At 37.9% G+C, this 23,770-nt stretch overlaps 1 protein-coding gene across 9 annotated transcripts in view; it reads right to left on the bottom strand.

The window, feature by feature from the left end:
- The window catches only part of OGDHL (oxoglutarate dehydrogenase L), a 55,219-nt gene that overhangs the window by 13,085 nt on the left and 18,364 nt on the right, over positions 1-23,770 (bottom strand). For 8 of the 9 annotated variants that reach the window (XM_090144774.1, XM_090144776.1, XM_090144767.1 and 5 more), the window contains 12 exons: positions 22,208-22,362; positions 19,286-19,432; positions 18,661-18,751; positions 17,109-17,288; positions 16,572-16,700; positions 15,997-16,176; positions 15,592-15,744; positions 14,133-14,235; positions 13,461-13,589; positions 10,719-10,869; positions 7,720-7,847; positions 744-922 (listed from right to left, as the gene is read on the bottom strand). In XM_090144774.1, the coding sequence (XP_090000900.1) occupies positions 744-922; positions 7,720-7,847; positions 10,719-10,869; positions 13,461-13,589; positions 14,133-14,235; positions 15,592-15,744; positions 15,997-16,176; positions 16,572-16,700; positions 17,109-17,288; positions 18,661-18,751; positions 19,286-19,432; positions 22,208-22,362 (1,725 nt within the window). The remainder of the gene's footprint in view (positions 1-743; positions 923-7,719; positions 7,848-10,718; positions 10,870-13,460; positions 13,590-14,132; positions 14,236-15,591; positions 15,745-15,996; positions 16,177-16,571; positions 16,701-17,108; positions 17,289-18,660; positions 18,752-19,285; positions 19,433-22,207; positions 22,363-23,770) is intronic. The other variant, XM_090144775.1, reaches the window with a different exon arrangement.

Here is a 23,770-nt window from a genome sequence, read left to right on the forward strand (position 1 = left end):
GAACACCATGCTAAGAACTCAGAAATATTTTCCCATTTTCTCTAGTTCTCACTGATCCATCTATCCAAATTAATCTTTGTAGCAATGAAGCAATCCAACATATAAGTAGCATCTTCCCCTGCTCCACCTTGATATCACCACAGGATCCCCACAGCGCAGGTGGATTTTACAGATGGACTTGGAGTTAATTTTGCTCACAGTAGCCCATACAGTGCTGTGCTCTGTACCTGTGGTTAGAACAGCACTGATAACATGATACAAGTACTTTGCCTGCTGCTGCTGACTAGCGCTGGCACTGCACCAAAACTCTCTCCAAACTCCTTAAAGCCAGTAGGTTGGGGGTGGACAAGAAGAGAGGAGGGGAAATGGCCAGGGCAGCTGACCCAAACAAAGAAAAGGGAACATTCCATATCATATGACATCATATTCAGCCAAAAAACACCGGGAAAGGGGCTCTCGTTATGAAAACATCTGTCCTCTCAAAAAATCACTGAGGCCCTGGTTCCAAAGATGTGACCAAACATCGCTTGCTAATGTGAGGTAGAGGATAAGTGCTTTCTTTCTACGTGGCTCTGCTTATTTTTCTTTTTCTTCAATTAAATTATCCTTATCTCAAACCATAAGCTTTTTTTTTTTTTTAATCATTATTTCTTCCTCTCCTGCTCTTCCTTTGAGGGGAATTGAGGGTGTGCTGAAGTTTAGTTGGCCATCAGCGTGAAACCATCAGAGTCAGAGGCCCTTACCATTCCTTCCATCCCATGTGGCAAGAGCAGAACAATCCCATTGTGACGAACCCACTTAGCCTGCCCTGAGCTGATGAACTGGTCTATTATACACTGCGCCGTGTTGTGGAAGTCACCAAACTGGGCTTCCCAGCACACCAGGGCATTCGGACTTGCCATAGCGAAGCCAAGTTCAAAACCTAAGAACCAGATAAGTAGGAGAGTTAGAAAAGGAACACTTGATAAGAAAGAAAATAAAGACCTATAAAAGAAAACTTAAAATACAAGAGTTAGAAAGACTTGGTGAGAATTCTGTTCATTTCTCTTCTAAAATTAAAAGAAAACCAAAATGACAGCATCAACTGGATTTTTTTAGTGCTGATATAAATCATGCGGTTTTCAACAGTAGCATCAGAAAGATCAGCAAATAACTCTTTTGCAATACTGACTCTAGTCCTTCAAGCATTTCCTCAAACACGTACATATAACAGGATTTTTAAACAAACAATTAGAACTCCCCGTCAGTTCAGAATTTTGTGCAAAGTTTACCCAAGAGCTCACTGAGGTAGATACCATTTTCTCCCATGGTAATCTACTTACAGTCTAAGACCAGTTCAATAACCTAATTTTTTTCTTTTTTAAACTACTTGCACATGCCAGCATAATTTAATTGAGAACTAATGAACATGTGATTACAGAAAGTTTAAACAAGGTTGTGCAATTCCACAGGGAAAACTCCCAGCAAACCTAACTAGCTCTTCAGTCATGGTCAGTGTACAAACTTTTCTGAAAGGTTAGTGGATGGACAACAACAGGATAAACTAACTGCACAAGAGAAATAGCACCAAGAGCTCCAAATGAGACTGTTTATTCATGGAAATAAAAGTTTTAACACACTGGATTTATAGAGTCCTTGGTGATTCCAAGCCAGCGTTTTGTTTACCATCTCCATGGCATGAAAGCTTTGAGTCACTTAGCTTCCGGAGTGAACTCTTGACGATCCATCCATGACTCCAGCAGATGTTCATGTTCTCATCAAAAAGAATTGGGTACATTACAAAGCCAAAAGAAGACTGAGAAGTTAGCCACGCTGTCTTTGAGCTTTTACATCCCTAAGACAGTGCGTGGCTTTTGCTGACCATTCATTTGGCCTAACTGCTTGAACAGCCTTGCTTATACAAAATATTTTATCTCTGTTCTCCTTATTTGTGTGCATCTATTGTATTTAGCACAATGCAAACAGTAAAAAAAAAATCTACACAACTCCTTCAATGCACGTTCCCAAAGGTATCTGAAAAACAGATTTCCCTAGGTAGGATAGAATCCCATTCTAATTTTACGCAAGCATTAAGAGACCATTTCTACTGATTAGGAGACATGGTTGAAAAAATATGCAATATGTTCAAGGTTTATTTGTGCATATGCTGCTCTCTGTAAGAATGGGGTAATCTAGCTTTTAGAGAAGAAAAATTTGAGGTCCTGACTTCAAATTATCAATAGCCACACAGTGCTTTTAGAAGAGTATGGAGTTACACGCGAACTCAAAACTTGGTCAAAGCACACCCAAAATTCTGTTTCATGTAGTGAAATCACCTGTAAAATTTCATATGGAAAAAGAAGTGCCATTTCTCACTACCTATCTGGTTGCTCTCTTTGTGCTAATCACCTCTAGCAGGTGATGCTGTCCCAGGTGAAGCTGTATTAAAAGCTGTGATTCTAACACGGATACCTTTTGCAAGCTTTCTGACAGCCATAAAAATAATTGGGAAAGGATATCCAAATGTGATCTATACTTTCTGATTAATATTCTGAAATCAATGCTACAAGGACAACTATTTAATTCAACATGCATCAGTGGTGTACGCGTTTGGTATCTCAGAACTCATTTTCCACCATGCAAATTACAATGAGAGTTCTTAGCATTAAAGACTTTTGACCAGCAATTATAGCAATCACTAAGAAGTTCACCAAGAATTACTACTTCTAGCTGTATATGCTGAAAACTATTAAAAGAGCAAGATCTGAAGTGCTAAATATATAGATACAAAAAACTATAGTTGCAAAGATGTGTAGACAGCAGTAATATGGGCAGCTCAGGAGAGGGCAAAGTGCTTTCCCCGAGGAGGATTTTTTGGGAGTACCAGATGGATCCAGGTCAGCAGCTAGAAAGACTTCACAGTTCTAAAGATGAGATGGAACTGTGGGGTAGCTGGCTCTTAACCAGGCCCTTTAAGAGGGCTTAACTTCAGACCAGACTAAAGAGTTAAAGAATACTGCAGCAATGACTTGTGTTGTTGTGTCTGCAGAGCCCAGAAATGAACGTTTCTTCACAATCCTATACAAACTTTGTGATTGTAAAGGATTAATTCTTATATAATGCAATACCCAGAGAACAGGCTTAAGCTAAGAGGAAGCCTAGTGCCAAGACAATTAGGCTCATGATTGCAAAGAAGAAAAGCTAAAGAATCTGCACCACCCAAAACATGGTGGAGAGCCTGCAGCCAGCTCCTTAACTCCCAGCAGTCTCTCAAGGCTCAGAGCGTATCGGGGCACAGGGGACCAGGACCCAACACAGCAGTTTGGTAATCTTCTGAACAGAGAGGAAGACACAAAAGAAAAATACACAGCACTTGACTAAGGTTGCAAAACTAACGTTTTAATTGTTGAAGTTCATTAAGGTCCCTAGATGACAGGCGTAGCAGAAATGCTTGTTTCTATTAGGCCAGTTCCTGCTGTGCCCCCTTACTGTTTTTGTCACTCTGGCAGAGAAAGAGGTGGTTTCAAGCAAAGTGGCAGCTTACACAGCATAATACTCTGTGTTTTTTCCTCCTAACGCTTTGCATCATTGTCATGAGAACTGTAGTTCTTCCAGCTGACATAAGTAAGGCTGCAGCTTAACTCAGTATGACTGCAAAAGGATTCAAGGCATGAATGTTAACTAATGGCTATAGATGGCTTGTCAATGCAGAGATAAAATGGCAGAATGAGAGAAATTATGAAGACAAGTATATGCTATGCTTATTGCAAAAATCCAAGCACAGGGACTAATATAGGTACACTCCTGTCTCAAAACATGAGCACAGTCCAGTACAAATTTAAGTTAATGCATATCTGGTGGCTGACTCTATAGAACAGAAAGACTTCTGCCTTGGAGCTCCATGTAGGTGCTGTTGAGAACCCGTTCCTTGGTTACTATGTACTGTCCTATTTCCCAACACCATTTTGACAGGCAACAATATTTGTTAGTCCTAACCAAAAAAAGTGCTGTTATGAATGAGCAGTAACATTGCACGTTCCATCCTAGCAGTATATTGAAAAAGAAAAAAAAAGTTTTCAGCAACACCTGTCCTTCTCCCTTTGTCTTGTATTTTAAACATCAACTCCCCCTGGAGAAAGCTGTACACCAGTGCTGAGCTATGCACTAGTTCCAAGCCTATCATGCTTGGACATTCTCTGGAAGTTCCCAGAATAGGGCATGACAGCCCAAGACCTCTCAAAGCCAGTGATGAACCTACCAGAGAGAACTGCTCCTCCAGGATGGAGAATCAACAACAAACAAGTCATTTGGAGGGTGGTAAAAAAAGAGAGGAGATCCTGACACATATTTTAAAAACGCTGAAGAGACACCACATGGAGCACCTGTTAGTTCAGCTTTTCTATCTTGATTAGCAAACAAATGCAGACTCATTAGTTTAAATGACTTCACACAACCACTGCTTATTCTCCTAGACATTCCGTTTCAATGAAAGGAAAAATATATGGCTGGATGAGAGGACACACAGCTCAATTGTAATAATCTGGAGATAGGTAAAAACAGTAGACATGGGATGTCTAACTGAGTTCACAGAGGTTGTTAAATACTCCGATTTAATGCCCCAATATAAACACTTCATTGCTTCCTGTATACAAAACATAAGCAATTGTTTGAGCTATAACAAGACTGCCTTTGTATTCTAAGAGGAAACAATCTTGTTAGAGTACTACTTTTAATGGAGTGGTTACACTCCAGGAGTTCCTAACCAGCACAACGATAACTTGGTGCAAAGCTCACAGCTCTGAATGGTTGCCAGCTCTTCTTGGCTTACCCACCTTCCAAGGAAATAATCCGCAGTTTTATCATACTGAGCTGTTCAATCCATTAGGTCAATTTTCACTTAGCTTTAATTCACAGAAACAAAAGGCATTCCCGAAATGCCTCTGAGCTACTGCCTGTTTACAGTCATAAATTGAAATCTCAGCACTTGTTTTTTTTTTTTGCTTTGCATCCTCTTCCAAATACTTTAAAACACCTAATTGCAAACTGTTTCTGTGTAACACCCTTACACAGCAGAATTAGCAGACTGAGAAAAATAAAATTGTTGGCTTTTTCTTCCCATTTTTACTGCTCATGAAGAATCAACTCCTTGAACTGCAAACATTCACTCACTCTTCCAGATACTAAAACCATGATGATACCAGCTAGACAGATAACAATTCTAATGTCCCTTCCAGTTAATCATTCAGTTAGAGGAGCCATGTTCACACACCGACTGTGCATCTCACACTGTCTCTGTACAGATACAATACACAAATATAAACATATCCGAGAAGGCTGATATGCAGAAGTTAGCAAAGGAGCACAAACTTAATTATAAACTCATTTCAACATAAAAACAGAGCAGTTTTCGTAAAATAATAATCACTTATCAACTGTTTCTGTTGATTTAATGCGCTTTATTGATAGAGAAGATCTCATACATGAGGGATTTAAAATGCTTAGCAATTAAAAATATTAGTATCGTTAGCTTTTAGGAATCTTTAATCACACCTCCTGAAGCAGAATTGCATAGAATTGAACAGGGTGGTTCAATATATACTCCTGTTTTCGGTGTAAAAACAAACACCCAAATTCTGTTTTGAATTTCTTGCAATAAGAATTAACCTTCGTATCACATCAAGACTAGACTTCCTATATCGATCAATTGAGATGTAACTTTTGGAACAAAATCACAATTCAATTGTATTCAGACATCTGTCACTTTCAAATTCGGATACATTATTTCAAACCATGACCCACTTACCTGTAATACTTTCAGCAGCACTGTAAAAACACTCAAATTAAGAAACCCCTGGCCAAAAATGTGAGAAACAGTAGGAAATTGGAAACAACAACATCCAAAAAAAAAATTCTGAAATTAAATTTTTGCTTTCTATCTATGCCAAATTCTTATCATCTTTGTACATATCCTTTCTTGCATTCTCCCATTTAGTTTGCATGAAAATATGATATCCTAGTTCAAAGAGATACAAAGTTCTCCTCACGCCAATTCTGCTTACAAGTCAAGAAAAATATCTTGAAATCTCAGTTGTCAGCCCATGCTTCAATCCTACAGTTTTAAACTGTTTTAATTTTAACAGTATTAGCAAGAGGAAATATGGAGCATATGCAAAAATGATTATGTGGTCAAATATTTCTGGAACCCTGAAGGAAGCAGTTATGAATTACCATCTTTATAACAATGTTTCATCTTTTCCATTCATACTAGTTATGAAATGAGTATGAAATTGTATTTCATTATTTATGTATTGAATCAATAACATCTTTCTTTAATAAGTTAGTATTTCTTCTGTGCTCCACATTCCTCTTGCCATCCTTCTCATGTCAGAAAGAGGTTATCCATTCACAAATTAAAATGTCTGTCCAATACCAACAACATACTCCACGATGATTAATGCCATTTGTAACAAGGATTTGTTTTCTCAATATAGCACATTCTATACAGCACTTCAGATAAAGCTAGGCTAGATTTTTGCATTTGTGCTATGAAGTGTTCTTAATTTTGCTGATAGCTCCTCCCCTTTTGTTAATGTATTAGGTACGTGTTCCAGTGCTGCCAAGATCGATCACAACAGATGGATACTTTCAACTGAAATTCACAACTGTGGAAAGTGAAGATTCCTTTTTAAGAGATGCCAGAACTTGAGAGGGTGAGCTTTGATATGGTTTAGTATACAACTCTTCCACAGCCTTTCCCTACACTCTCTTCCTTGCTGAGCTCTAGATGTCTTGCTCAGTGAAATTCATCCTCTGTCATTACTACGTTATTTCCCTATTAAATACTGCTAAGATCAATGCTACCATATTGTGTAATGTTTCCAGCAAAAGTTATTTCAGTCTCCCAGTTTACATTTTTTAAGTACATACAGGTTTTAAGCAATCTAAGCAAATAGGTGTGCCATTGGGAAAAAGTAGAAAGTTTTGCACTAAAAGCACATTGAAAACTATATATTCATATGCCTGATATTAGAGACAACATATTAAAAAAATGAGAAATAAGAATTTGAAGGTATCCCATCTCTTCTTTAATTTATGTTATAATTAGAAACAAGAGACCAAACGTATCACACAATAGAAAAAAAAGTAAAGCTGAAAGCTTATAGAATCATGGAGTGATATTATGACCTGGGTTGAAAAGGACCACAATGATCACCTAGTTTCAACCCCCCTGCTATGTGCAGGGTCGCCAACAACCAGACCAGGCTGCCCAGAGCCACATCCAGCCTGGCCTTGAATGCCTCCAGGGATGGGGCATCCACAAACAATATTACAACAATTTTTAAAAACCCCTTCAGATAATGAACAGGATAAGTGTACTGTAGAACAACCCCTTCAGGGAGAAGGGCCGGAACAGAAATCAGCATTTAGACTGGATTTTACATCCCTGTTTCATACTTCCTTGCTCCCAACTGAATCAAAACTGGTATGGATGCATTGTAACATTGAAATGACAACAAAAGCAGAGTTTGTTTTTAAATGTCAGTAGCAGAGGGAGCCATTTATGTGTTTTGAAGGTTGGCAAACTCAAGCAGCAATGCAAAATTCGGTAAGCCAAGAAGCTTAACTGCTTTACAGCAAAATCTGAAAAAAAAGCATCCTCTAAATTAACAGTCGTCAATTCCTACATCCTGAGACCTATTTAAACATAAGCAAGTCTCAGATAGTTACCCCGAGACATACCTAGGACGCCATATTCGGAAAGGGAGCTGTTGCACACAGTATAGGGGGCCTGCTGCTCCCAGAGGTGGTTCATGGGAACACACGTTCTTTTGTCAACTTCTTGATCATGAAGCACATGATGGCGATGGCTGCAAAGAGTTGTTGAAATCTGTTAGCTAAGAACACTTCGGGTTTCAACAGCGCTATTTTCAAAGATAAACTTTCAAAGCTACATTCTAGAAAGCACGCATGTAACAGTTATCTCTGTTTTAGATAATAGGCTAGTTTGGTTGAAATCTAGCAGTATGATTGATACAATTACTGCACCATACCGACTTGCGCTGATTATTCAAGACTGTTCTCCAGCATTCAAGGAAATTCAAAATACATAATTGCAAGTTGAACAGGGAAGGCAGTGAGGTGGAGGCAGGAGGTTGTTACACAACGTTTTAGACTGACAGAAATCAAAAATCAAAGGGAAAAAATACTACTAGAACATTCTACTCTCCTTTGTGGAAAATGTCATTAATCTTTTCCTTAGGACAATTCTTTACCTTTCTCACAAAAAAATAATCTAATCTAATCTGAGCGCCAACACTTGAAACAGTTTCATCTTCTTTCCTGCTATTTCCATTCACACCACTTACAGTTCCCTGGAACACCATTAATCAGCATTAGAATGGGGCACCAAGGAGTGCTGTCAAAACAAAGATGACTGAAGTAATTACTGCAATCCATTAACTCTCTGAGCAGACTAACTGAGTGAATCACACCAATATGTCCAGCTTTATGACTGCTAACAGAAGGATAGTTATTATACTAGTAACAACTACTGCGTGTTGTATAGCTGCCAATACTGAACTGAAGACTGAGTCCTTTTGTGTTTCCCTTTGCTACAATGAATGCTAGCAGAAGAGCTCTGAAATCTATTTAGAAGTCAACAAAAATAAAACCAGGAAAAGACAGAGACTTTAAAGATTAACACAGAGAGAGAGGTAGAAAGGAGAAAATACGTAAGTACTGCTGTTACAGAAGAAATAATTGTGAAACCATCGTTTTGGTTTTGTCATTCAGACGAAGACAAAGAGTGTAGTCAAGAGATAAGCTTCTTGAATGCGAAGTTGTATTTCCTGAGCAAAAGCTGATTACAATGAGCAGAGTTGGATAGCCAGGTTGCTCTGAAAGTAATGCTTCCTTATTTATTTCCATGGAAATGACAACAAAGAGCTCAATAACACTGCTTGAGAGAGCAAATCCTCAAGTACACAACACTGTTTTTCAACACAGTTACCACCACTAGCCGTGCATTTTTGACAGCGATGAACAAGAGCTCTTCATTTCATGGTCTGACAGCTGTGCATGGCCAACCATAACACAACTTGTCTTTCATATTGCTGTCACAACTGCTGAAATGCACCACCTACTGTCCCACTGTGCTCACATCCACTGGTTGGTCTCTAAAACTTTCAGCAAGCACCAACAGGTGTCAACGGGTGCCACTTTTTCCACATGGAGGATTTCATTTCCACCCCTTTGCTTCATACACACATCATGTCAGATGCCTTTTTGTCACACTGTCCCTCTCCTGTCACCTGTTGCACAGCAACAAAATGTTATGGTGGAAAGGTTCAACCCCTACTGCCCTATCACCATTTACCTCTGACACTGTGGGCCAATATAATAAAATAGGAGGCACTGTTTTCAGAGCAGCCCTTGCATATAGACATGCAAGTCACATTTTGCTTTTTTAATACAGTTGTCAGTTAGCTGTCTGACTGATACAGAATCAAGTCTCTTTACATGAATACCTTTTAAATTGTTTTTTAAAGGCTGAAGAATAAAATCCAGGTAGGACACTAATTTCCAGGTAGCCTTTGCCAGTCAAAATAGCTATTATTTGTGACATTTGTTTTGTGTTATCTCTGTATTTCTGTGAGCACAACAACTCTTGTCATCTTAAACACTAAGAAAATCTGTACAGTAGGTCTGGCAAATCCTCTTCCACCAGTTAGAGAACTGAGAATACAGAGAATCAGTCTTCTTAAGACAAGTCTATAGGTGTGTGTCAGACTTAACACTAAGCACTCAACAGAATTAGATAGTTAGCTTGCTGAACAATAGATATGCATTCCTCCACCAGGAGGTGCTTGCCATTTACAAGACCGTGGTACTGAAATCAAGGACGATGAGAAACTGGAAGGATGAGAGAGGGTAATCTCCAAGTTTTCAGCCTTGCTTTTTTTTTTTTTGTCTGAAGGATTTTGTTAAGCCGCCATTAGAATGCGAGCCCAGTGACTAAATACCAAAGGAAACTCAGAACAGAAACACAACACTGCACTGCACGACTGAAGTCAGGCGCCAAGATTTCTTATTTTCCTGCAAATATCCACAATTAAACTTAGTGAAGCTGTTAGTTACCTCAGCCCCAGCAACAGGCTTTGCATCAAAGGGTTCAATTAAATACATCATTAAGATTTTACTCCGTGGAGAGACAGGTAAGGCAGCAGAAGTGAATATACTTTATGAAGTGATGAAATTTACCATTCATTCATGCTCCACGGTCTTTAAGAGTCTCAGTACAAAGGATCTTGTTTCATTTAGAAGAGCCTTGCCAACTGGCAAGATATTTGTTCACAGGACAGTGGAGTTTCAAGAAGCTACCACTAGAGCAGTATTTAAAGGCTTCAGAATTTGTAGCAGCAAATGCACTTCTCTTACTTTTCCGCAATTACGTGGATTGCAGCAGAATTTTTACTTGTTAAGTAGGAAGAAATAATTTCTGCTTTTCAGACAGATAAGAGTATATCTAAAAATGTTTATTCATTTATTCTACACTAAACACTACTCTTTAAAATACTCCATTTACATAAACAGTAGATGAACTGCTAGAATCTATGACATTAAGACTGATGTTGAATAGCCTCAGCTTCCCTCTTCCCTCAAAAGACCGTATTGTTTAAAAATTGCTAATGTGTTTCTTGAAGTATGGGACAGCTTTTAACAGTTATCTCAGTACTCACCTAAAAGTGCCCCTCTCTACGTCTTGTCCACTCAATCGGACATGAATCCCTTCTTTCAGAAAAGAGCCAAAAGCCATGTATTCTGCCAAGGCCCAGTCAACAACCCTGTTCTTGGTCATCTCCAAGCGGGCTCTCAAAATCCGGGAGAGTCCTATTGGAATAAAGATCAGAAATCAGTGGATCTACTTCAGAGATATTTGATATTCACACTACATTCACCATTTTCTTCACTGGCTACAGTATGCAGGAACAGGAGAACTCATCAGGAAAACTCAAAGATTGCTGCTTTTAGTCTTAGTTGCTGATCCGCTGTCTTCATGAAATGCAGAAGAACTGCAGTCAAGTTAAAACAAAATTCACTTTGTAGACCATATTAGTTCTCCTAGGTTTGAACTGCTAGCAAAGTAAAATAACTTGTTTCCTAAGCAAAGGTTTGTACATTTTCTGTACCTTGTTTTATCAGAAGAAAATGACAACTCTGCTGCCAGAAACTACTGAGAACAATTAGAATGACTCATAGTCAGACACTCCTTCCTAAACATTTATTTTCACATATCTACCACCAAGTACTGTTTTGTAAAAGACTGAAAATGTCATCTTTTGAGTTCTTCTGTCTTTCTCACTCTCATTTTTTCTTGGCGTTTGTCTTATAGGACTCTAGAGGTACAATAAGGAAACAAGCAAAATTAATCAATATGATGAATATCTTATAAATAAAAAATCATAGTAGCTGCCAAAGGATTTTCAGTTGGTAAGCAATGGTTGGTTTTAGGGCAGGTTTTTTTTTGTTTGTTTGTTTTTTTGTTTTTGTTTTAACTGTTGGCATTGTTGCTTGGTTTTGGTTTATTTACAAGTGAAGATTATACACCGGTGAGTCAAGACATAAGTTGTAACACTGCAATTTTCATTGGAATTGGAATATCCTTTGAAGTTGCATACAGGTGCTTCCAGCTGAGGCTATATAAGCCTAGAGAATTCAGTGTCACTTAACACTACCTTATTTGCACATTTGCACTGATGATTTCGGCAAGCTATTCTATTTGCTATATTCCTATTCTTCCCTTTGTTACTTTCCCAACCTTTACAAAAATCACTCTGCTTGCTCTCCATGTAAAACTACTCTCTTAGAATTTGTCTCTATTTAAATAAGAAAATTTTGAAAATTGTCTCTTCCACAGAATATACAAAACACTTGGCAAAACAAGATCAGCTTCCACTTTTTCCAGGAACACCGGGAGATATTAATCTATAATTTTTTTAGTGGAAGGCCAACGCACTCTGAAGGTGTTCTTCCCTTTTTTTTTTTTTTTTCCCCTCTTGTGGCTTTTAAATTGTGTAAAAGAATCTAGAAGACCAAAGTTAGAGAATTATTTGCCCACACGGAATAATTATAATGGCAAATCATACTTGCTGTCAAAGTCAAGTTAATAAAAAGAGGCTGCCTTTTTAGTTAGAATATCCAATACTAAATTTTATTAGCTGACTATATTCTAGAATTTATAGTTTAAAATTATAGCATCACCAACAAAGTGTGCAAATCTGTAGACGAGTTTTAAAGTTCATCTTTAGTTGTATCTGCCCACAAGCTTGCAGTTGATAACTAGTAATGCCCTATTTTCACTACTCCATAGGAACACGAACACATGAAACATCTTCAACAGACACTTTATTCCTCAATGGGTGATTCTGGAGATGAAAGAGTATCTGGAGATTTTGCCCAGAAGACAAAACAAAAAAATAGCTCTTTCTTCTAATCCTAAGTACATTCCCAAGCCAGTAAAAGAAAAAAGGTCCCTAAACAAAGCAGTTCCATGTTTCACCAGGGAATGAACGTGTCTTTGCTCCCTGTAGAGCTGTTAAGAGTTCAACCTGACCAGGAAGTACAAGAATTTACTCAGAAGCTTGACAGAGTGCCAGGAGCTCCTCAGTGTGACAGGCACATTTAGCTTTTTACTACAATAGATGCTAAATTCAGAACTGAATCCCTTCAGACCAAGAGTTAAGACTTTTTGAGAAGAAGGTAGATTTATGCTATCAACACTAAATGCTAAGTTGAAAGGGAAACTGTGTCTGAATTTGCTCACGTGGAGTTCATTCAGCTGTACTAAAATTACTCTCATAACATATCAGCAGCGTTGCCAGGCCTGAAAAGATCAAGCTATATTTCTGAGCAGAAAACTGTCTAACTACAAGACAAATGTCTTAAGTGAACCTCAAATTAACACTGCTTTTAGCATTTGTAAAAACATGAATAGCACTGAGATGGATTCCTTACTTCCCCCAAGTGCTTCACAAAAGGACTTGACAAATCAAAAGATTACTAACTTAACATTACATAGAGTTTAACCTCCCTCAGAGAAAAATCTATTTTAAGGAGGTAGGGAACAGAAGCAGTGTGAAGCTGAAAAAACAAGAGCAGGCAGTGTGAACCTGTGTTTAAAAACTGTATGGATGTGGTGCTCAGGGACATGATTTAGCTGTGTTGCTAGGGTAGTAGGTTGTGTTGGCTAGGTTGTGGTTGGACTTGATGATCTTTATGGTATTTTCCAACCTGAGCAATTCTATGATTCTGTGATTCTAACCTGAACTGTCACATTCTCCTTTCCCCCTAGGGTAAAAGAGGTGAAATAAAAGTCACGGGCATTTTCCTCCTTGGAAAACACCCAACAGCAATTCATTTGCAGAAAAACAAAATCTGAGCAAGAAATACAGCCACTAACGGAAACAAAGATTCCAGCTGACCTGCATGTATTTTGAAGTCTTTGACTGGCACTGAACTAGCTACATTGCCAATGTGAGTCAGCAGGTCTTCTGAAATGCCAGTTGGAGGACAGGACATGCTCTTGGGTTCTCCATCCACATTAAAGAATCCTGGAAGTAAAGATCTAGTGAGGCGATCGCATTGATTAACAGACATTCTAAGAAACACACTAATCCCGTTCTTCACCTTTCAAAGGGAGACAACCATATCCTCATTTTCTGCATGACAACAGTACTTAATCTTGAAGGCACATAATGATCTGCTTTATTTCTACTTTGACTTCTTGTGAAAGATGTCCAACTGTGTGGGCATAGGTAGACAATAAAACGCCCACGGCACTTAAATCCCTCAAAAAAAAAAAAAAAAAGAGGATGAGACATACTTCTTCTTCCCGTATTTTCTTCTTTTCCTTTTCTAGTGAACTGAAAAGAGGGCTTTTTAAGCTTCAATCTGACCTTCCACATTTCTTTTTAAAAAACCATCCTCTTTCAAGTTGATCTGGCAGAACGTTTCATTTACTGTTAACATGGGCAAACCAAAGGTTTATTTTTAAGAAACACTGGCTGATAAACCATTGAAGAATTTCAGACTTAGAATTCAAAACAGAAGCAAAACCATATAAACATCAGCTTATAAGAAAGGACGGTCCTTACCAGGCCAAGGTGAATCAAGCCAGTGTTTAATGTGTAGAATCTTATTATCCTTAGATCTGGTGTATGCTTCTTCACATATTCTATCATACTTTGCAATTTCTTCCTGTAGAACAAGAACATTCTTTTGAAAACATCTTTGCACCTCCCATTCAGTTTTTAGCTCCAGAACAAAATTTAATTAAAATTACGGAAACGCTTTCATTTTATCTAGGATTTTATCTAGGATAAAATAGGGTAGAAAGTCTTCTAGAAAAATGCTTATTATCCACATAACTCTGAATAAATTATTTAGTTTATTGGACAGATGTTAGAGAGGATAGGACTAGGAGACAAAGTGACAAGCAGTACTCTTAAAAGACAGAATTGAATATAATTTGCAGTCATATTTCTAAGATCAGCGTTATTCAACTGTTACTTCAGGCTACAGAAAACTAGACTAGAAAAGAACCTTCTAGGAAACTGGTCTGATTCTAGCTAAGGATCTGCAAGTCACAGTCATCGGTGGCAACAGATAGAGAACTGAGGGAGAATAAACTGTTCAACAATACCCACATTTCAATTCAAAGCCACATCCAAGTAGATGAACTAGCTCATCTTTGAAATATCAACAGCAATGAGGACATTAGTCTGCATAGCAAAATATCCAATCAGGATCCTGAATGCAGTTGAACTCCATGCCAGCACTTATCCATTCTTAGAGCTATTAAAGATAACTAGTTCTGCATAAACTGTAATCATTCTTAAGAATAACAGAATGTTTTTTAATTCATCCTCAATATCAGCTTCTCAAAAGATCCTTTGTTTCATCTGCACTCTACCTACTCCCTTTTAGAAAAGACCTACCTAGCTCAACAGGGGCACCAGACCCTACATTTCATCCTTCTGGAACATTTCAAGTTATCTGTCTGAACCTAGGTATCTGAATTATTGCAAGGAAATAAAAAGCTTACATTGTTGGTTTGTTTTTTTTTAATTTATTGCTGAATACAACTGCCACTCGGTGATGAACATGAAGCTACAGGTTATGCCTATGAGCACTCCAACACCATCTTACTGCTGGTTTGGAGATGAAAAATTCCTGCATCTCCAACATCTCCTTCTACAAATCTCAGAATTGATTATTTTTCTTTTTTCTCTTATTATATGTATTAATTACTTCACAGTACTTTCCGTTCCTTTTTTTTTTAATAGGAATACATATGTACATTTAAGTGGAGTTTGTTCCTAATTGGATCATAAGGCAAGGGTTGAAGTAACAAATATGACCAAAGTAGTACTTCTGTAGCAATTACATTTCAAATTTGGTATTTTCCATAACAACGCAAACTGAATTGGATCAGAAAAGTGTTAAAATCACAGCAATGAAAGAAAGGTTTGTAAGCAGACAACATGCAATGACAACTGTGTCTTCCTGCTGACACTTCTGTAACTTCCTTTTAACTCTATTGATATACTGTACCTCAAACTCCTGCAGGGTTACAGTCCCATCTGCGATCAGTTTGTCAGCATACTTCTTCAGCACTGGCACCTGCTTGTGAATCTGCTTGTACATTAGGGGCTGGGTGAACATTGGTTCATCCATTTCATTGTGCCCTCTCCTACGGTAACAAACCTACAAAAGGAAAGATTGTTTCCATTGGTGAAGAAAGATGTAGAATGAAATTATTCTATTTCATAGTTGTACAGAGATATATAAGCCTCTGGTATAAAAAAAAAGTTTATCGATTATTGCAGATCTTTTTTTTGTTGTTTTGTTTTTAAAAAGAAGAGACTAAAAGTCATTCAAATCAAACTATGTCTCCTGAATAGAGAAAACGTAAAAGAATTATATACAGAATGAAAAGTTATGAAAACCAAGACTTACTAAGTCAACAACCACATCTTTGTTGAATGTGTTTCGCCATTCTGCAGCTACACTGCACACATACATCACTGCTTCAGGGTCATCAGCATTCACATGAAAAATGGGAGCATTGACCACACGAGCAACATCAGTAGGATATGGAGATGAACGTGCCATACGGGGGTCTGTGGTGAAGCCAATCTAAAAAAATCCAAGAACTTCCATTACAGTGATGAAGGTGTCACCCTCTACTTTGCTTTGAACACTTGGGTTTTCATTTGACTGTCACATACACAGTAGTAGCCTTAGCTTTTCATTTTAACTAGCAATATGAGCTTTTTTCCCTTTGCTCCCTTATGAACTAAACAAAGCAAACATAACCCAGTTGTTACAAACTGAATGAAATAAAGGTAGGCGATGAAGTATTATCCAGAGTTACTAGACACTATGACTGTTTTCAGGAACATTCTAGCCATTCTAATGAACGGAGACAACAAGCTAATAAGCAAGAATAAATAAATAAATATACTAGCAAAAAAAAAAAAAGACAACAAAACTCAGTACATAAATTGATTCAAAAATGTTCTTTTTATTACCTGGTTGTTGACAACAACATGAATAGTTCCATTTGTGGTGTAAGAAGGAAGGTCGCTAAGATGAAATGTTTCATAAACAACACCTTGTCCTGCAAAGGCAGCATCCCCATGTAACAATATGGACATAACCTAAGATGGAGGATTGTACGCACAAAACCACACACAGATTAGAAAGTTAAACTCCAATTCTCAGCACGATCTCTCTGCTCTATGTTTCTGTAGTGCTTATGAAATAAGTTCATATTTTTCTAAGTTATATCAGCATCCTGCATTGTATTTTTACAATAAACCATAGACTTGTCAGCATTCTGCTGTCTTTGTTCAGTTCTCAAATGAAATAGTTTTATGTCTGCCTTCTGAAGTTACCCTTAAGGCACCACGTTGAAAGCTTTATCTAGTTAAATAGGTTACCATCTATCTCTTATGGGAAAGGGGCAGAGAGGAAGACTGCAATACAAAATTGTTAGTAAATTATTTTTATTAAAAATACTTCAGAGCCTACTAGCAAGAATTACTACAACATTAAACAACCTTTACCTTTTTCCCTGCAGTATCCCCTCGATAAAACTGTTCAGCCTTTGTCTTCCCCTGCACAACAGGATCGACTGCTTCCAAGTGAGAAGGGTTAGCCATCAGGGATAAAGTAATCTTCTTGTTTGTTGCTCTGTTAATCCTCTCATGATACATTCCCAGATGATATTTTACATCTCCAGATCCCTAATGTGCAAGATGTAGTCAAAGCTCAGGAATGCTATACATACAAACTGCATCTGACTATGTATGAAAATTCTACTTCATTCTGAGAAATGGATCTAGCTAATTTTACATCAGTATGCGCTACCATTCTACGGACTGAACACAGACCCCAATTCCCTGTGCTGCGTGGGTGGGGAGGCTGAACAGGATAGATCAACTGGAGAATGTCTTTAGCTTGCTTTTACTCTTCACTGCTCAAGTCTGTTGGTACTTGGCAATAAATTACATTGATCTCCCTATGATGAGTCTTGTTTTGTTTGTGATGGCGACCGGTGAGTAATCTCCCTGCCCTTACCTCAACCCAGGAGGTTTTTCTTCATTGTATTTTCCCCTCCTGCTCTGCTGAGTGGGCAAGTCAGAGAGCGGCCGTGGAACTTAGCTAGCTGTCAGCGTGAAACCACCACAAATATCTGTAAAGTACTGATTCTCATTTCATACACACAAAGGCCACTCCAAAAGTAATGCCTCCTGTTTTATTATGTTGGCTCATGATGTCAGAGGCGGATGTTGGCAGTATGGCAGTAGAAGTTGAACTTTCCACAGGTATTCCATTCAATTTTGCTGCTGCATGACGAATGGCAGCAGAGGAGCAGTCTGACACAACAGCATCTGACATGGAAGTGTGTAAGAAGCAAAGGTGTGGAATTTTATATTCCTCCACGTGGAAAAAAAATGTGTCCAGTGACACCCATTGACACTTGCTGAATGTTTATAGAGAACAAACAGTTGATGTGAGCTCAGCGATGCAGTGGATGGCGCATTTCAGCAGTCGTGACAGTGGGTCACCTCTGCTGGTATAGATTTCCATGACCACAGCATGCAGGTTCTTGTTCGTAGTTGGTGAAAATGCATAGCTAAGGATGGAGACTATGTTGAAAAACAGTGCTTTGGAGTTGAAAATTTGTTCTATCAAACTATTATTGTGCTCTTTATCTTTTGTAGTTTATAAATAAATATATGTAAATAAATACAAGGCATTACTTTCAGAGTGACAACAAGTCTTGAATATAAACTCAGGAACTGACATATCTTCACTCATTTTCTTAAAGGCTCTATAACTAAGACACCTTCTGAATGTTAACAGCGCAGTACAGTCTTCAAATTTATTATGAAATTTTATCAAATGACCTTTGTCCTTAAATGAAAGAATATAACAGTGCATTTCAGCAGCTGATAATGCTATTATGACAACTATGACAGGTTAGGCTGCAGTCGGACTCGATGATCAGGTCTTTTCCAATCTGAGCAATTCTATCATTCTGTGACCAAAAGCATTTAAAAACTACCTTGACTGTTTATCTCTCTAGGTATATCTATTGAAGAAGCACCTTACCTCATCAGCTGCTTCAAGTTTGGGATCAAACTGACAGAAGATCTGTTCCAGCTCTTTTCGGATGACATTAGCCAATACATTCAGCCTACCTCTAAGAAAATTCCAAACATTATGTCTCAAAAATGCTAATTGAACAGAGTCAGGAGCATAAAACTTTTAAAACCGCAAGACACCTCTGTCAGAAATTTGCAATTCAGTAGTTCACTTTAAACTACTGAGCTTGAAACCCTTCATTCTATCCCCCCTAATGCACTCCCAATGTTTTCAACATCTACTTATCAAACTATAAGCAGTGAATTATGCAGTTATCCAGCAGTTTTAACATGATATTAATTAGCAATTAACAGACCGCAGAAGTATGTCTATCTCACCCTGCTTTTTCAATTCTAGACTCAATGGAATAAATATCACAGCTGTTGCCACACTTGCTGTCAGCTCCAAAGTGCACCTGTGAAGGCCGTAGCTGTCACTGACACGTTTGTTACATTTCTGCATAGCCATTGCTCACTGTAACAAACTCTTGTTAGAGAAGCTGTGGAAACATCAATTTTATTAATAAAATTCCACTGCTCAAAGCCTGCCTTAAGACTAAAACCATTCAATGGGGGGTTTCTGTTGGCATTACCTATGAGGCATCCCCATTATAACGTATTCAATTCCCATTTCACTGGATTTATCAATGATTGTCTTAAGCGCAGGAATCATTACTTCACATCCTTCCAAACCAAATCTCTTCTCAGAAGACCACTTGCGAGCAAGGAAGTCTTCAAATCTTTACCAAAGGAAAAAAAAAACAAAAACAAGAAGCAGTATTTACATTACAGAAATGTAGCAAATACATTAAAATCTTTTAGCAAAGAAAAGTACATTACCTTGTTTTAAAACATCTATGAATACATGCTTATAGGCCTCCAGTGATCAGTCACACTTTGGGGAAAGGGGTAGAGAGAAGAAGACAGGACCAAATTAAGTCTTCCTCCTCCATCTGAGAATTATTTACCCTGACTTTGAAACAATTCAGATAGGCAGAAGAGTCACCATCTTGGTCAAAATTCAAGTTAAACACTGCTCTTTCCCATGAATAACCCTTCCTAGAAAAGAAGTCTACTCTTTGGATTGAAGAAAATAGAGGAGCTGCATTTTCAAAGAAAACAGCAGCAGAAAGCATGCCTATTTCAATAGCAGAGCTCCACAAATTGCCTGATGTAATGGCTGGAAACATGCCAAGAGAAAAGACGCAGGAATTTCTGGTCCAGCTGCATCTGGAGAAAAGTGTCTATCCTCGACAACTCTATGCTTTTTCATTCTTTAATGCATTTGGACCAGAGGCAGTGCAAGTGGTTAAAAAGTACCTTTTAACAAATACCAAAAGGGTCATCTGTTGTCAAGCGTGGAGATAAAAAATGCAAAGAGAATACATCTTCATTAAAATAACTGTATAAAATCATCTTTGCAGTGTCTGGGCTTATAGCGCTGCCATAATCCATTAAGACGTGGCTTATTCCTCTCTTAAAATGTTGACATCTACATCTTTGAAATGCAATTAAGAAGAGAAATGAAGAGACTCTCCTTAGATAAACATTGAATACCTCGGCTAAAACATGCTGCCATAATTCTGAGGAAGTCAGTGGGGTCATGCCTGTTCATATGAACTGAAAGCAGGTCCCTATGCGAACACCAAGCCTTACAGAGCAAATAAAAGAACTTGTTGTATCCAGTTTTCCTTCTCTTTGTAGCTGCAAGCCAATACTGAACAATTAGAAAGTTTGTAATTTAAGTCATGCTGTCAATAAGCGTGTAGAACTACAATATTTCAGTCACATCTTGCAAGGCCCCCATATGCTGCTGTGAGTTCACAAGGCAGGCAAGCTGCTGCTACTCGTATCTGGTGCTCAGCAAGGAGCAAGTTTTATGTAAGACAGAAGGGGAAATATGGAAAGACTTCACCCTGCACAGGTCTAAGATGCCCAGACTACACAATCATTGTCCAGCACTGATATGTTGACTAATGCACAAAGCTCAAATATCTAGTCATTGTTTTATGGGAAGAAGGTCTTTTGTTCAACAAGATACATGTAAACATCACAAAGAAGGAGAAATCTTGCTTTAAAATACAGTTTCAAGTACCTGAAGTATGTACTTGAAAGTAACAATTTCAATAACAAGATTCTTAGGTAAAATGATGTAGCTTTACAAAATCTCTTTGCAAACTGTTCTCATGAGTACAATCAGTTGTTCACAAAACCAGATTTCTTTTTTTCTTGTTCATTTTCAGACAAAACTAGCACACTAGATGGATAGAAACTTAAGTAAAACTTTTTTCTTCCATTTACAGCAGAAAATTGATTTGGTAAAAGACGAGCATTTGGCTGCTTCTTGCCACTAGAAACTGCAGATTTTTCCACAGCTTAGACAAACAGGAATAATAGCAAAAATTTTTGTCTCTAGAGAGAAATGGAGATTATTTACACTAAGAGCTTGATAAACAAACTTATGCAAGTGCAACATTCACTTGACCAGTAAGTGACTTATTTCTGCTTAACTTATAACTGGAGAAACAATTTTGTTATAATATTGGCAAAGAAAATGCCTGGCAAATTACCTTCTAAGACTTCCAATGCACCCTTCATTTTTAAGTCTTTGAATAGAGAAGCTTAATCAAAAAACTTGCCTTTAAATATTGCTAACTCTTGTGTTTACCAAGGGATATGCAAAGTGTTTCAAAACGTAACAGCTAGCATAAATCTCATGCCCGGGAAGAGAATCTAATTCAGGCTCTGGAAATAAAGCATTTCTATACAAACAGTCACAATGGGAGTAATCAATGAGCTGCTTCCAGACATGCTTTCCTACAGTACAGAGAACAAAACTCTTGCTGCCAGCACATTTCATACACCTCAAAAGGCAGAGGACAAAAACCGGACTTGAAAAAATACCCAAATCCAGTCCTATCTTGACACAGCTTTCCAAAGGGACTGTTAGTATCCCAGTGAGTCAAACAAAGCTCGTGTTAACATTCCACTCATCTAAAAATTCTCTATGAATTGACAGTCTGATTTCTTTTTACCACGTGCTACCAGAAAGATACGCACATGGCAGGATATCAGCTCCCAAAGTTGTTTTATAGAATCCTTAGAGTTGGAAGGGACCTTGTTATGACACCTATTTTTCGAAACAGGCTATGAATGGTCTAACATGGATATCACTGAATACAGGCTATACAGCAGGATATCTGCTGAAACATTTTTTCCCCTGTTATTTCTCCAAAAGCTAATTCAAACATTGCCACATTTGCCACAAAACTCTGTATGAGTGTTAAAGATCACCACTTCCCATTTAAGAAAACAGAACTAAAATTCACAGACCTTGATAAACCTCACAGTACATGCTTTCCCTTGATAATGTAGCCAGGTTAACTACATCCACTCGCACTCCAGGTTTCATTTCAACTCTTAACCTCTACCTCAAGTTTACTGAGCCCACCACTTCCCATGTCCATGTATGCCCAGCAGTCTCAGAGAAGTTCCCCAGCACCACCCCAGCATACCTCATTGAGCGCACCAGCCGTGCCAGCAAAGTCCTTTTTTCCTCATTTGTAAACTTCATAACGCCTGGTGTCTCGAATTTCTGCCGGATCCATTGGCACTGCTCCACATCATTGATGAACATAAATTCCAAGCCTATGTGTTGGCAGTAAGTATTCTAGGGTGTAAAAACACCAATACAGAAGGCTTGAAAAGTTAATGGGACATGAAAAAATGAGTACAACTTGAAAATCATACTTTCTTACACTTCTGAAAATCTTGTTTTATCTCCTCTTCCCCTAGATTCTCCTCACGCTAATCCTATACGCAAATAAACTATTTTATTGAATGAAGGTTTTGCCTTACTGAATTGAAAGCATTCTCTACAAAATAACATTTAATAGTTTTGTACTGAAAGATTTTCCTTTGGATTACCAAAGGATTTTCAAAATAGGCCAACATGTCTGCCTTAAACTTACAGGCATATTTCACCTAACTCAAGACTCCTGGACATATATAGTCCTTTTTTATACGCACAGATTCCAAATAATTCATTAAAATATAGCCCACCTTTTTTAAAGGTCACCTAAAGTAATAAAGACAACGAAAGGACAAGTATGAAGCCTCATGCAAGTAATCTGATAGCTACCAAGAATGGAAAAACAAAAACAAATCCAAGCAGCTGAGAGCAGAGAAAGAAATGAAAAGCAAAAACTACACAGCTTCTAAAATTTTAGCATCTTGTTGTATTTATTTTCTTCTTCTTACCTCAAAATGAATATTTTACCAGAAAAAACGTGTTTAAAATACAGCCAATAGAAAGAAATAAGACATAGCGAATTTGAACACATAGCACGCGCTCTCTACTGCATCTAAAAAGTCATTTAATTCAGCTTCAATGGAAAAAAAAATAATCCAAAGCTCTGGTGGGAGGAAGGAAACTGAAGGGTTTTTCTCTTTAACACAGATCAGTTTCTCCAGGCTTTTAGATTTTGCTATTGATTTTTTCCATTCATTTGTACATTACAGTTTTAAGCATTCTTTTTCTTTTTTTTGGGCGGGGGGGGGGAATTACTGCAGAGACATGCTGGAAGTACAAAAAAAAGCAAATTTTGAGCTCCAAAGCAAACTGTGTCTGTGCATTAGACAAGCTGCTGTAACAGTGGGTCAGATGTGCAACCCAAAACATTCTCTTACACTTCAACAGATTAAAGCATAGAATTCCTATATGCTCAGTATTTATTTTTTATTTATTTATGTTGCTTACTCATCATTCCGTTCTCTATTTTACCCTTTTAGACCATGCCCTCACCCCTAGCCCTACCTACTGCAACTGATTTCACTGCCATGTAACAGTAATCTCTACTATTTCAGCACTATAAAATCCCGAAAAAAGCAGTCAAGAACACTCCATGTCTACTAGCTTAGTAGTTCACAAATTCACTACTAGATCTACTTACTGTTTGTAATTTCCTCTACGTACATTTATATAAATTATTTATTATCTTTGATGACTTCACATAGCATAGCTGTATTATCTGTCAGAGAACAAAAGTCAAAGAAGAGGACACCATCTATAAACTACA

Source organism: Phasianus colchicus, chromosome 8, assembly GCF_987193195.1.
Source record: "Phasianus colchicus chromosome 8, bPhaCol1.hap1.1, whole genome shotgun sequence".
Taxonomy (NCBI): Eukaryota; Metazoa; Chordata; class Aves; order Galliformes; family Phasianidae; genus Phasianus; species Phasianus colchicus.